The sequence below is a fragment of the Eretmochelys imbricata genome, chromosome 8, assembly GCF_965152235.1.
Source record: "Eretmochelys imbricata isolate rEreImb1 chromosome 8, rEreImb1.hap1, whole genome shotgun sequence".
In the NCBI taxonomy this organism is placed as follows: Eukaryota; Metazoa; Chordata; order Testudines; family Cheloniidae; genus Eretmochelys; species Eretmochelys imbricata.
In genome coordinates, this window is record NC_135579.1 from 20015120 (window position 1) to 20030459 (window position 15340).

The 15340-nt window shown below is 41.1% G+C and overlaps 1 protein-coding gene and 1 long non-coding RNA gene across 25 annotated transcripts in view; one reads left to right on the forward strand and one right to left on the reverse strand.

Annotated features, from left to right (window-relative positions):
• LOC144268613 (neuronal vesicle trafficking-associated protein 2-like) overlaps positions 1 to 15179 on the reverse strand; it is a 66051-nt gene extending 50872 nt beyond the window's left edge. For 2 of the 23 annotated variants that reach the window (XR_013346803.1, XM_077823632.1), the window contains exons 1-3: positions 14248 to 14699; positions 11434 to 11555; positions 11108 to 11210 (exon numbers count right to left, since the gene is read on the reverse strand). Coding sequence is in view for 10 of the 23 variants with exons in the window: in XM_077823632.1 (XP_077679758.1) it covers positions 11108 to 11210; positions 11434 to 11555; positions 14248 to 14683 (661 nt within the window). In the remaining 13 variants the exon portion in view is untranslated. The other 21 variants (XR_013346805.1, XM_077823648.1, XM_077823628.1 and 18 more) reach the window with 21 other exon arrangements.
• LOC144268614 (uncharacterized) overlaps positions 14563 to 15340 on the forward strand; it is a 37220-nt gene continuing 36442 nt past the window's right edge. For both annotated transcript variants that reach the window (XR_013346806.1, XR_013346807.1), the window contains exon 1: positions 14563 to 14620. This is a non-coding gene — a long non-coding RNA (uncharacterized LOC144268614). The remainder of the gene's footprint in view (positions 14621 to 15340) is intronic.

Sequence of the window (15340 nt, forward strand, 5' to 3'; positions counted from 1 at the left end):
TTGGTTTTATAGTCAGGAAGATTTACCTTGTAATAGTTTCAGGGATATCACTAGTTTAAATGCAGTGTAACAAGTAAAGTAAAAAAGTAAATATACATGTTTTTAAGTAAGGCTTATTTAGTGGTAGTCCCAACTATGGAGCATTTCATCCAGCATGTAAAATTACAGCAACCGTGCTGACTTCTTGTCACACACATAATGACACCAAGGAACAACACAAAGCAGAAATAAAAGCAATTTTAAATGTTCATTTATTAACTTTAAAATATAGATGACAACATTCTGGAGGAGAAGCAGCATTTCTCAGTGCTTTGATGAACCTTTGAGCAACAGTTCTGTTCTTGTAATCGCTCTCCATTATTTGTCTGTACAACAATGCCAAATGTGCAGTAATTTCCACACTTTCATAATTAAAATAATTTATTCTCATCATGAACGCCAATAACATGCACAAACCAGCCATGCTCATAATCAACCTAGCAACATCCACAATTGAGCAAAGCCACTTATCTTACTCAGACACACTTAGAGCAATACCACAGAGCATCTCATTGACATGCCACATACACTGTGGAAGAAGCAAAAGGATCCAGTTCTAAGAAGTGCTGAAATCAATGGGAGGTGAAAGCACTCAGAATTTCTCAGGCCTCAGGAGGCACTAGGCATAATAATTCCCTTTTCCGCAGAGGTCTCCTTATCTTTTGCCACTGTCAAACGAAAATGTAAACACATGTATTGATTTTCACAGCTTACGACAGTAGTAAAATTGTCATACATGCATTGTCTTCATCAGATCTAATCTCCATGGCACTGTCACCAGCTGATTAGTGATTGCTTGTGAATACTTATGGAAAAATCTCACTAGGTTTAATGCTCTTCCAGAGATTTTTCTCTTTTCCCCAGAATATAAGCTTCCATTTAAAAACAGTTTCATTTGCTATTATGGTTTGGTGCAAAACCTATTCTGCTCAACAAATCAAGGCCATGTTGTCTTGGTTACTGTGCAACCAGTATCCTATCATTATAGTTACATAAATACTTAGGCAATTACAATACTAGCCAAAATACAAACTTTGCTTATGTCATTGCAAATATATTTATAAGACCCTTAAATAGTTGGATCCTGTTTTCTTTCATACCTACAGGACCTACTGTACCCATACACAAAAAATTACATACACTGCTAAATCAGCTTTAAGCCACCTCCCAAAGGAGCAACAAAACTCTATCGCCTGCTAAACTAGAGGTCATAAAAATGTAGCGGAAGCCTTGAGGATATACTTAAAAGTTAAAACAGGGAGTTGCCTACTGGAGGTTTCCCTAAATGCACGGTTCACTGTATATTAATGTTCAGTGTAGCTGAAGATCACCTTGCTATTCTGGTCAAGCTCCGCCTAACATCGCAAGCTCTGCTCACAGCCCTACAGGCTGCTCAAAATCCCAAAACAGCTCAATGCTTCTGCTGAAATAATCAGAAAACAGCTAACAATGTTAATATTTAATTAACATCATTATGGCTAAGTGTTAATATCCTGACTGGGTTTCAGGCTGTAAAATCATGTATGGAGGTGCAGAGGAATCCTGCTGACTGACCCTAGTAGCCAGAACAGACATGTACACAGTGGTGAGCTGGAGCTGGTTTGCACCGGTTCACTAGAACCGGTTGTTAAATTTAGAATCCACGAGGGACAACGGGTTCTAAAAGGACTTCTAAATTTAACAAGCCAAAAGTGGCGCCTTAGGCACCGACTCCATGGGTGCTCCAGGGCTGGAGCACCCAAAGGGAAAATCTGGTGGGTGCAGAGCACGCACCGGCAGCTCCCCACTCCACCCCACCCCCAGCTCACCTCCGCCCCTGAACGCACTGCCCCGCCCTGCTTCTCCGCCCCCATCAGGCTTCCCACGAATCAGCTGTTTGCACAGGAAGCCAGGGCAGGCTGAGAAGCAGGCTGCAGCTTCCTGCTCAGGTCCAGGGAGGCGGAGGTGAACTGGGGCAGGGGGGGGGATGCGAGGAGGGCCGCCCGCGCTGCAGCAGGTAACCCAGGGTGGGAGGCGTGCAGGGGAAACTTTTGATGTGATCAGTGGGGGAGCAGCCACTCACCCTGCCCCCCACCTAGCTACGTTCCCCTGCCCCGAGGAGCCAGAGGGACCTGCCAGATGCTTCCTGGGAGCTGCCTCAGGTAAGCACCTCTGGGACTCCCCACCTCGCCGCCCGGCAGGTGCCTCTGGCTCTTAGAGGCGGGGTGGGCACCCACTATGGTGGCCTATGACACCCTTCTGCCCGGTTCTGGGGGCAGTCAGGGGACAGGGGTGGATGAGGCAGAGGTCTTGGGGGAGCATCAAGGAATGCGGGGGGGGTTGGATGGGGCAGGAGTCCCCAGGGGGCAGGGGTGGGGCAACGACTGCCTCGTGGGGTGAGGAGGGAACCCGTTGTTAAGATTTTGGCAGCTCATCATTGAATGTACCATTAACTTCACTCAGGAATGCAAAAGACTGATCCATTGCTCTGTAACTATCGTAATCACTTGCACTACTGTAAATTGAATGCAAAGGGGTACCTGCTAATTCAGACCAACCCCTGAATTACACCACCTTAAGACAAATTACTAACTTTTACAAAGCATCAGGCTTCTCGATACACAAATATGGATAACTACCCATTGTGACATTGCACTCTATATGATTTTATAAAAATATGCTAATGAGTATGAATATAATGTAACTGGGATATGCTTCATGCTAAAGGTCTCTTGTAAGGTATCATTACAAAGTTTATAATCTACTGAATGTGTTCGTCCTATTTGTATGAATGCATCATTCTTGTATCTGAAACTAGAAATATAAAATATAACTCTGAGGGCCTATTGTAATTATGCAAAGTGTGGGCCATTAATGGTGGTTTGGAATCTTGATGGCTCCCATTAACCAGGACAATTGACTGTAAGTGGCTCTGTTTTACTTGTAACTCTTCCTGTATACCTGTGTGCTGGCAAGTGGGTAATGAAGTCTTACAGTGACATGTGATCATGTCACCTGAACTGGAATCGGTCTTTAACCTGGTGTTTTTCCATTGAGAAGGAGGGGTGGGAACCCAGAGGGGGACAAAGGATTCCCGCCTTATGCAAAAGATATATAAGTGGGTGGAACAGAACAAAGGGGGTGGCCATCATGAGAAATCCCCTAGCTACCACCTGAGCTGGAACAAGGGCTGTGAAAGAAACTTATTGAAACATCTCTGAGGCTGAGATTTTATCTGTATTCAGTTTTATTACTGTATTAGACTTAGACTTGCATGTTTTATTTTATTTTGCTTGGTAATTCACTTTGTTCTGTCTGTTACTACTTGGAACCTCTTAAATCCTACTTTCTGAATTTAATAAAAACACTTTTTACTTATTATTTAATCCAGAGTATATATTAATACCTGGGGGGAAGGGGGCAAACAGCTGTGCAAACCTCTCTATCAGCGTTATAGAGGGTGAACAATTTATGAGTTTACTCTGTGTAAGCTTTATACAGGGTAAAACTGATTTGTTTGGGGTTTGGACCCCATTGGGAGTTGGACATCTGAGTGTTAAAGACAGGAACACTTCTTAAGTTGCTTTCAGTTAAGTCTGCAGCTTTGGGGCACATGGTTCAGATCCTGGGTCTGAGTTGGAGCAGACTGGCGTGTCTGGCTCAGCAAGACAGGGTGCTGGAGTCTCAAGCTGGCAGGGAAAGCAGGGGCAGTAGTCTTGGTACATCAGTTGGCAGTCCCAAGGGGCTTTCTGTGATCCAACCTGTCACACCCATAATTTCATATATTGCCCTGCATTGAGCACATGCCCATCTAGATTTCTTATTAAAAAGTCAAAGTAATTTATTTGTAGTTTGAAAAGAAAACTGAAAAATACTATTCTTACCCAGAAACAAGATGAAATGGTATTTGCTTCTCTTTTCTGGGGTAACTGTTAAGGTATATCAAGGGAGGGTCATTTGATTGCTGAACTCTGATGCATATGATCTGATGCGCTGAGGTTTCACTGCTTATTCCTTGTTCCTTTTAATGAATCAATTTTAAATAATTTATTTCTTGTGGGTGACAACTCTTTTTTCCTGTTGATGATGCCACTTGTCTGGTTCACATAGGAATGTTATTACTCAGCACAATACACATTATTTCATCTACAGTTTATGTTTAGCACTTCAAATTAAGAACATAAAATACTATAACTGGAATATTGTTCACTGTGCTTTAGGTGTTTGAGTTGATGTTCATGGTGTGGATTGCACTTTGCATAGGTTCTACATACTGGAGCTGATTCTTCTTTAAGATTTGTTTTTCAGAAGTTTAACTCCTTTGATTTCAGTAGAATTACCCCTGCTTACATCAGTGTATTTGAAATCAGGCCACTATTGTCAGAAGCCAGACTTCACGACTATTCCAATACTGGGCCCTATTCAGCACTGCCTTGCAATCCCTTTGTGCTAGCCAAGCTAACACAAAGAGGCTGTAGAACAAGTCTAAAGTGCCCCAGAGAACACCCTCAGTGCAAGGGTACTCTACACCCACCTACCACTCTGGCATAAGGGGCATCCTAGAGTGATCTGGGAATGGAGTGGAGGCAGGGCACAGGCATGCCAGAGAAGGGAGAGGGATGGATCAGAGATGGGAGACGCCATAGCCAACCTGAACCCAGGCTATTTAGTGTCCCTGTAAAGAGCCACAGAAGCCACACTGGTTTCAGATTTCAGAGTAACAGCCGTGTTAGTCTGTATTCGCAAAAAGAAAAGGAGTACTTGTGGCACCTTAGAGACTAACCAATTTATTTGAGCATAAGATTTCGTGAGCTACAGCTCACTTCATCGGATGCATATTGTGGAAACTGCCACGCTAAAACTGGGATATAATACTGGGTGCTAAACTAGCTCACCCCCACAGCCTCTGAATACGGCACATTCAAACTACCTTCCCCCGGTCGCTGCACTGACAGCTGTACCAGCAAAAGGCTCAACCTATCTCATTGGGTCTTTTTCTCCCCAACCGTGCACCCTGTATAGTCATTTACACATGTGCACAGTGAGTGCAATATGGGGGTAACATATTACCAAATAACAATGGCAGCTATTTACACCCACTTCAGGCAGGTATACACACAAACTACACAAACTACAAAAAGTGCAAAATAGTGAAGAATCAGGTCCATTGTTATGTAGTGTAATTTCTTCCTTTTAAAGTCAATTTAGCACAGCTGTGGAGAGTGAAGTCCATATTTATTATCCAAAGAACATGAACAGCATGGGCATTCTTCCTTCACATTAGCTCATTTCATCGGATGCAGCCACTGAACGCATCCGATGAAGTGAGCTGTAGCTCACGAAAGCGTATGCTCAAATAAATGTGTTCGTCTCTCAGGTGCCACAAGTACTCCTTTTCTTTTTGCGAACACAGACTAACACGGCTGCTACTCTGAAACCTGTTAGTAGTAGTTCACTCAGAAATAACCAACTCTAGAGCTCACAATCTGGGATTTACATACATTAAAGAAGCTTCAGACAGCTTTTCATATTGTCAGGACTGCAGAAATAGAATGACCAACCCACAAACAATAAAAAAAAAAAAAAAAAAAATTCTGACCCTACATATCTATTAAGCAAACAGAGAGACAAGATGGGTGAGATAATATCTTTTATTGGACCAACTTCTGTTGGTGAAAGAGGAAAGCTTTCAACCTCTGTGTAAGCTCAGATGCTTGCCTCTCTCACCAATAGAAGTTGGTCCAATAAAAGGTATTACCTCACCAACCCTGTTTCTCTAATATCCTGGTATCGACACAGCTACAACACCACTGCGTATTAAGCAAATATCAAGGGACTTACAAACTTTTACTCTTCCTGAAAAAATGATCATGTGCTTATCTGAATATTTTTCTTTCCCCAAGCTAAAATGTCAACTATTTTGAGTAACATTAAAATATTATTCTACAACACATCATTGTTCAAAATGAGAACTTTAATGCAAGAGTACTCAATCAAAAAGGTACAGCCTAGTTATTTACTTGCAGTTTATCATTAGGAAAACTGAGCTTAAACCCTCCCAAGTGTTTTGCTGCTTGATGATACAACCACTAGCATGTTATTAAAGCTCAACGCTGCTGAAATTTTAGTCATTATATCTGCAAATGCTGAGACATTTTGAAATGAAAATTTGTTCTTTCATAAGAATAAGAAAGGTCTAAGAATGACAGACAAATGTTTTATCTATAGAGAGGAAATACACACAAAGAAAAAAGAAAAGGAGGACTTGTGGCACCTTAGAGACTAACAAATTTATTTGAGCATAAGCTTTCACGAAAGCTTATGCTCAAATAAATTTGTTAGTCTCTAAGGTGCCACAAGTCCTCCTTTTCTTTTTGTGGATACAGACTAACACAGCTGCTACTCTGAAACCTGTCAACACACAGAAAAATTATTTTTGCGATCTCCTTAAAAAGGTTTCAACAATCAATCAAAACTCCAAGTTTAAGGTTCTAGAACACAAGAAAATCACCTCATGTTACTATTAAGGGCACCCAGATAAACAATACATTTTGATTATGAAACTATCATTATGTGCCTGATGATGAATGATGAGGCAGAGAGGATTCACCTGGATTCTTATTTGAAATAATTGCTGAGATTCATGTATCAATGGATGAATGAACAGAAGGGTGATTGTATGTTGTTTTAATATAATAAAATAAAAAATATTTAAATCAATAGAATGAAAGTGGTTCATTCATTTTAGACAGAGATATCTTGTATGAAATTTTATTTTACTAAACACAAGTTTGTTAACAATTCTGACAAGCTGCTGATTATACAACATATATATTCATAATATAATTAACATAAAATATTACTGTTCTTTTGAATGCAAACCATCACACTATAATATTAATTAAAAAGCCTTCAAAAATTAACAATGACTAAGTGATGTATTATGCTTAATAAGGATTTCTACAAAACAATACTCTGTAACTGAAAAGTTTAATTGAACCCATATTAAAATGTAGCTCTCAAGCGAAAATGCTAGACAGACAAACTATATAGACTCTGATCCACCGCTCACTGAAATCATTTTCAGTCTTTTCATTAATGTCAGACGGGTGTTAGATCAGATCTAAAATGAACACTAATTCAATGCAACACTTGAAACTGAATCTTCGTTTACTTCTTTGCTACACCCATCCAAAGATGGACTTATTCTAAAGAAAAAAAGATGACAAAACTGAAGCAATTTCTTTGAATATAAAAATACATGCAACAGTTAGATTAGTTATATAGTACATGACAAAGGCTAAAGGCTTTATTCAGATTCCTTTAATTTACACTTGAGAATTCTAAAAATGCTACAGTTCAATAAAAAGACTTATCACATTCATATTCGCAAAAAGAAAAGGAGTACTTGTGGCACCTTAGAGACTAACCAATTTATTTGAGCATAAGCTTTCATGAGCTACAGCTCACTTCATCGGATGCATCATGAAAGCTTATGCTCAAATAAATTGGTTAGTCTCTAAGGTGCCACAAGTACTCCTTTTCTTTTTGCGAATACAGACTAACACGGCTGTTACTATGAAACACATACATATTGGTTCTGATCCCTAGCCCCATTAAGTCTCATTTGCAATGCTACAGCGGTACAAAGCAGACTTAAGTATGGTTTAAGTGGCCTGCTGATGTCTCCCCAGGTATTAAAATCCTTCAGTGCTATATAACCAGCATAGCTGTCCCTATACTTCACTCTTTCACAGCCCGCAGACTAAGGGTTGTGTTTGGGGAAACATAGCATGGTCGGAATGCTGCTGTGCTCCTGTAATCATTGGCTAGTGGAATGGCCCCTTGAAGCTATTACAGACAGATGCAAATTAGAACAACTCTGAGGCTGCTCAAAGTTACAGCACAATCAAACTGACCTCTGGGCATTGCCGGGATTAACAATGGATTATTAGAGGGTGTAATGATATGGATCAAGTCATTGTGCACCCCCTCCAATCAGATCCTGCACTACACAGAGCTAGATCAGACCAACGGTCTAGTCCACTGTGTTTAGAATTAAATCTATTTAACTGATGGCCTGAACATTATGACTAAAACAAACATTCATCTTCATATGACACTGCACTTATGTTATTCAGAATACTATGGCATTTGAGAATGTTTAACTTTTATATTTATATACCAAGTAACTCCTTGAAGAGACATCTCATATTAATTTAGTGAGCCTAAATATGTAAAACAAAATAATTCCAAACTGTATACAATTCTGGCCTCTGCACTTCAGTTATCTATTTACAGATATGTGCTTCAGCAGATCTTTAAAAGTACAATGACCCATATTTATTAAAACATGTTATAGCTAACTCTTGATTGGTGCACTAAAGAAGAAAAAGCTCAATGAAACCTTTCCCATGCTCCTGCACAGGGGCATCTATAAACAGCATCAAAGAGCTGGGAGGCTGCAAGCACCGCCAGCAAACTAGAAGTCCCAGAGAGGGTTTGAGCAAAACGGATCACAGCCATTGTCTCACACACACACTGGCAGAAATGAACCAGGCAGTAAAAGGTATAGCAAGAATTGCTTCCCAGTCTTTCAGAGGTATAAAGCACTGCTGCTGATGGTGGCTGATGCTCGTACTCTTCTTCCCAAGCATGGTTTAGACCCTTAAAAGCCATATTTGAGCTTTATATTAAATGACTACAGTATTTTATAAAAATATCATGCTTTTGTATCTTTCAACAATATCTTTATGCATATATTTTGATTTTACTAAAAACTTATTTTGCCATTTGAACTTGTTTGGCGTTTGACTGACTACTTACTCTGTCCATGCATGAAGCCTCATTCTGTGAGCTTTGGTTCACATCACTGCCTGTGGAAGAATACAATGTGTAGGCACAGTGACATCATTTTCATTTGTACTGTATCTGATTTTGATTGCTAGTTTTCCACTGAAGAAATATGTAGTATTAAAACTGCAACAGACTTTCATCTTCGAATAAAACTATCCACAGAGATAATAAAATGCAAGATTAATTTGCTAGTTGTATTAATCTAGTTTAAAAAATTGTAAAGCACAACTGAAGTTGATTCAGAGTTGATATTTTAATGTATTTTTGCTATTTGTTTAATGAAAAAGTTAGATCAATAGGAGACTTATCACCTTAAGGCAATACTGTGCAAAATCTGCTAGTTAAAAAGGAGGTGTTAGGGTTAAGGAATTTCAGCTAAATATGGCTTAATGAGAATCACAATTAAAGCTTAAGAAAAATGAGTTGCAATTAGGACTGAGGATAACAAAGTTTGTTTCAGTGGATGCAAATTAAACCTAAAGATAAATGATGTTATCTAACCCCTGATGATAAAAGAGACAGGCAACTGAAAACACAGTTGAGAAGTAAACAGCCCATGTCCATTCATTCCTGAAATAAACACAAGCCTCTTGGGAAAGCTCATAGAACCACCCCCTTAACAAATGGAAGACTAAACTAGCAGCCATAATTTTAAAAGGCTCTAAATCCTAACAAGCGAATGTATCCCAAACAATAACAACGCTCTCTGGTTTGTTGCCAGACTTTGAGAGAATTGCCTTGGATCTTTCTCTAACATATGACTGCCTCCAGAAGCTCTACTACATGCTCTATTTCTCCTTCTCCCTGGTTATGTAAGACATCTTTTTAAAAAAATTAAACTAGGGAAGTTATTTTTCTTGCATAAATGCCAAATCCTTCGGCCCAAATAAGGGCTGTGCAAATGAACCCCCACAATGATTCAGGGGTGCAAGGAGGACCAAGGAAAAGCTATGTATGGGGTCCACAGTTTTCACATGCTGAGGAGCACTGCTTTACATTGGCTTCGATAGCAAGTCTACAGAAGAGGATTGTGGAGCGGTCACAGACATGGCCAGTGGAACAACAATAAATATCTTCCAGCCAAACCCCCTCCCACAGAAAGGGAATGCAAAAGCCTGAAAAAAGGATTCTATGCCTGACCTCTGTCAAACTCCCATATTCAATGCCCACTTACATGTGTTTGCAAAGAGGAGAGATAGTGGGCATAAGTCAAATACAATAAATATACAACTGTAGGATTGTATACATTCCATTCATGCAAACAAGTAAGCAGACACAACAAGTCTTACCACATAAATGGTAAGGCAGCATTTTATATTGAGTACAGTCTTATGGAAGCATTTTGGAACCACGTATGTGTAAAATTCATATAGGTAAAATATACAAAGGTTTACTAACAAAAGTCACTAACAATGGCTTACAACTATTTTAGTATATACCCTGTCCTCCCAGCATGAGAAAAACTTCTATTAATACTAACGTGAGCTAAGCAGACACGGAGAGAATATGCTACTTTTAATTTAACTGATAATATTTAACGGATTGGTAAATTCTTTCCTAAAACTAATCAAATTGCCAAGCCAGAAATTCCAATTTTGTTTGTAAGCATATACTGTAGTACCTTAAATTGTAGTAGTAGCTACAACAACTCTAACTGCAGTTGCATCTATTCCGTGTGTCAGCTTTAATTCCTGTGTCATTTTACACTAATGAAATAGCTGTGGTCAGGCCACAACTTGAGGATTAATTTTGTTAGTTATGTTAAATTAGGTTACAATTCACATTTGTGGGAACTAATTTATGACTTACATGAAGTCAAACTATTTCCAATTTTATACTGCAGGTGAAAAAAATTATTCATCTTCAAGTATTTCCCTTAACTAGTACAGGCATCTGTGAACAATAGTTTCATTACATATTTTACATCGTCAGAAAAATGTCCAGACTCCACTTGCTTTTATGTTCATGTTTTTCATATTCTACAGTGTAGTAAAGAGCTACTGCCACCACCCCCTTCCAATTACCCGCACTTACTACAAGACTCTCAACGGAACCAGAGGGCAGTTCAAACACAGGTAACAATGACCAAGTATGCAATAAAATCCATGAGTTGTGAAAGCATATCACCCAAAAGTAACTTAACAGACCCCAAATCTGGAGCTCTTAAGTCAATGCATATGTATTAAGAACCTATTTGTATTTGCTAATGTAATGTTATTGGTTCATTACCTACCTTCAGTATTAAACTGACTGCAAGTCAACAGTCTGCCTCTAAACTTTTCATTTTCTTCAAGCATTTTTGAAATTACTTTCAACACTCCATGAAAGACTTCAGACTAAAAATAAAGGAAGAACATTCTCAATGAACAGTGTCAAAAAGTTTGTTTTAAAAATCTCCTCTTAAATAGGATTTTGAATTGTCCAGCACTGAACATTCAAGGGTAGTCAATCTGCTTTGTTTGCAACTCTAGTAATTAACTAGATGTCTGAACATAAACCACATTTATTTTACAAGTCTAAAATCAGTGTTTGGATTATTCCTCCATATTTTTCATTCACCTTCTTCCCTGGATCTCTCATTACCCAGCACCTGTGATCCTGTCCTTCCAGAGGAGGAGAACTGGATGTGACTCCCTCTGGGGCCATTAAAGTCTCTTCAGGGTCAGCCAGAAGGGGAATACCTGAGAGAGATGCAAGATGATCCTTTTCCCCAGGGGTCAAGCACATTCCCTTCCAGTCCCTTGCCTGTAGTGCAATTTAGACCTAGCACTCAGATTCCAGCATGGCAATGACCTGACCTGTTCTGATATATCAATATTAATTACTTTTATGTTATCTACTGACCTTTTCAGTTGAAAAACATAAAAAATTCCCTCTGTAACTGGCACACTTCAAACTGCCATCATAAATACCAAAACTGAAGCACTAGCAAATTCAGATATGCTAACACATCAAAAATAGGAGATTACAGGATTTACATTGCTATAACATGCCAAAGTTATGGTGATATCTGGACCATCCACTGTGAAACTAGTCTAAATCTAATAATTTCTTCTTCATTTAGCTTCAGTGCTAAAATGTAAAATACATTCCTTGTTCTTCTTGGAGACTATTTAATGAGCTAGAAGAGACAGTGTAGCAAGTGTTAGCTGCACCTCTGAAGTCAGTTGTTTTCTCCTTGTTTTAAATCATGTATCGATGACATTACTGTATTATATTATATCTGGGTACTTGTATCTCACGTATGGTAAATCTCACGAGTTACCATTGTAAAAAATGTGTCTTTTTAACTTCAAGCATTGGGTGAACTATTCAATAGTACCAGAAATACATTTGTGACACAGAATGTAATTTTGTATTTCTATTAATATAAAATTAATAGCCAAATGTTGCTCTCACTTATCTGTTCCCTAAGCAACCCCATTACCTAAAATATATAAGTAGGGACAGAATTTGGCCTTTATGGGCTTAATCCAGCAAGGTGTGGTGCATTCTGACCCTGACCCATCAAAGCATTGCTGGGTTAGTCATTTAAATCAAAGGAACTACTGGTGTTCAAGTTAAGCACATGCTGAAGTGCTTTGCTGGACTGGGGCCAGAATTCTCAGATCTTGCAGATTCAAACTCTAAAGGGGTGAAGATAATACTATTTTTCATTCCTGCAAGTGAAACTTCCTATAACATCCTTTTGCATCTCTCACACACACTCTTTCTTACACACACACACACACACACAGTGCAAGCAGGAGTTTATCTTCTAAAATGCTAACACTTTCGTTCACTTTAGTCCCATATTTTATACCTTTTCCTTTTTCTGTTTTGTTACTTTATTAACAACTTTAGAAGTGAAAGGGAATCCAAACTTATCAGCCTGATTCATTTGAAGACCACCTACAAGAAAAATTAAAATTAAAGAGCTTGAATGTATCCAACTAGTGGGGATTCTCCATCCTTCCATGTTAAACAGTATTCATTTCGAGCACTGGCAGCCTGTGAGATATCAGACTTTCATATCACATAATTCTGATTATCACCTTGTTTTTTCTTCCATTACAATTATCAGTGTCTGATATCTCAAACTGCTTAAATCAGAGATTAATACTCTATAACAATTGAAAGTGTAGACATTAGGCATTCAGGTGACATACCATTGGTTTCTAGTTCTCATTTTTCTTGATAGTATCCACTAAAATCCTGTTTGAGCTGAAGTGAAGATGGTAATCAGTACCGTGATACTGAAGTCTGATATCTCGCTTGCTCCTAGTACTAAAACTATTTTGGCATACCAGTACTAATATATTCAATGAAGATTTCACCTTTGTACTCAACCTAATTTGAGCTTTCTCACAAATTCTATTAACTGCTCTTACTGTTGATAAGTGATAGCAAATAATAACTACATAATAAACTAATAGAACTGTTGTCTTTATTTCTGAAATACGAAGTAATGGATAATCTGGATCTATCATCCTTAAAGGTTTTTAAAAAATGTTTACAAGGACATTGTAAAACTTCCTAGGGTTAACAGTTTTGTAAAATTAAGAAACAGCCTCCCAGTTTTCCCCAGAATCTCCTTCAAGGTCCAAGCTCTTATCTTGAGAGCTGAGACAAGTTCTCAATTTTCATTCCATTTTATTTTGTGCAGCAAAACTGATCTTTTTAGCAACACATCAGGAAAAGTTTCTGAAAGTGAAAAACTACCTTCTTTTTTTTAAAAAAAGCAAATAAAGGGACATCTATCCCCATCTCATTTGGGCCCAGACACAAAGAAAAAGAACACTGAGACATGCATGGACGTGAGCTTAAGTATTCCAAAGGCACTATTCACTCTGGGGTCTACCAAGCAAGGTCAGAGAGGATCCAGGAGCTGAAAACAGATCACACCAACTCCTAGGGGTGGATGTCAGTGACTCCGCTTCCCGTTCTACTGGGTGAGGAATGTGAAAGGCTGAACAGCGAGAGGACAAAGCTGCCTTCACCCCTGACTGGGGGAGGGAGCTTCGCCATTCACCAGTGTATTGGGTCTGGAGCAAAAGTGCTTTGGGCGTTTGTCACTTTCCATTCACCTGCCAAGGAAGTTATTCTCCCTCCCACCCCACAGCACCAAGTTTTGTTGCTCCTGGCGCAGGGTGAGGGTCCCTTCGTGTGTTGTGTGGAAGGGCGGTTACCAGCCATGCAACGGGGTGGGGGATGCCGGCACCGCTGGCTCAGCCAAAGAGCCCGACGTGAGGAGGCGATTAGCCTCATCGCCACGTAACTAAGAGAGGGGGCTCGAGTCAGCCCCTGCGGCTGGGCCCCTAGGGGACGTCCCACTGGGGCAGCGCCCACTGGGCACCTGCGCTCAGCCCATCCCTTCTCCAGGGTGGCGCGTACCGTATCTCTGGCTGCCGGGCGCCTGCACGCTGCCGCCGGCTCTGCTCTGTGTGCACCGCAGCCCCGGCCCGCTCTCCCGGAGACTGGGGGCTCCCCCGGCCTGGCCACCCCGGCTCGGTCCCTGGGTGGCAGCACACGACCCAGCTCCCTTGGGACCGGTGCTAGGCGGGACCGGGAACCAGGGGCTTCCGCGACCTTCCCTAGGAGCGGCAGCCGCCTCGCCCCGCAGCCCCCCACAAGCCGCCCCCTGCCTCCGGCTCAGACCGGAAGGAGAGGACATCTCTCGATCTACGACACCGGAAGCAGCGGCCTTCTCCTCACGGCGCCAGCGGCCGCGGGGACCGCCACCATATTGGATCACGGAGCCGCAGCGGTGGGTGCCGAAGCTGTTCACGTAAACTACCCGCATGCGCTCCCGGCCAGGGCGGGGCTTCATCCTTGAGGGATACTGAGGCGGGGGCGCTCGCTCTTCTCACAGGCGACTCGGAGACAGCTCTCGGCCAAACCAACCGCGAAGGGCGTGCGAGAGACCATTAGGGGGAGAGGGACCCGCTTGGAAGAGCTCCTTGGGTGTGGGAGCGAGACCTGATTGGGAGAGACCACTGGGATTTGGGGGGGAGAGGCCGCGGGCATTGGGAAGGGGTGACTCGCTTAGAAGAACCCACTGGGAATTGGGCGGGGAGGGGTGAGACCATTGGGACTGGTAGAGGTAGTGTCCCATTCAGAGGGGGAAGCGGGAATCCTGGGGAGTCCATTAAAAATGGAGGGATGGGCCCTGGGAAAGCCCATTCACATGGGCGGGGAGAGGCAGGGTGGCTATACTGTGCACTTACCTGCGGTTTTAATAGCTGCTGCCTGGGATGAGCCAGGTCTCAGCTCAGTGTCCTGCAGCAGCTGGCAGTAGGACATGGTGAACTGGAGTCTGTACTGTGCTCCTGGGGGGACTGGAGAATCAGCTTATCAGTTGTATACAGGACTCACAATTCCAAGTTCTGTGCTATGGCTTGCAGAGTCACAAGCCAATAAACCATTTTCTTAACTGTACATGGGTAACAAATTTGTTAGCATGTAATAATAGGTCATTGTTAAATCA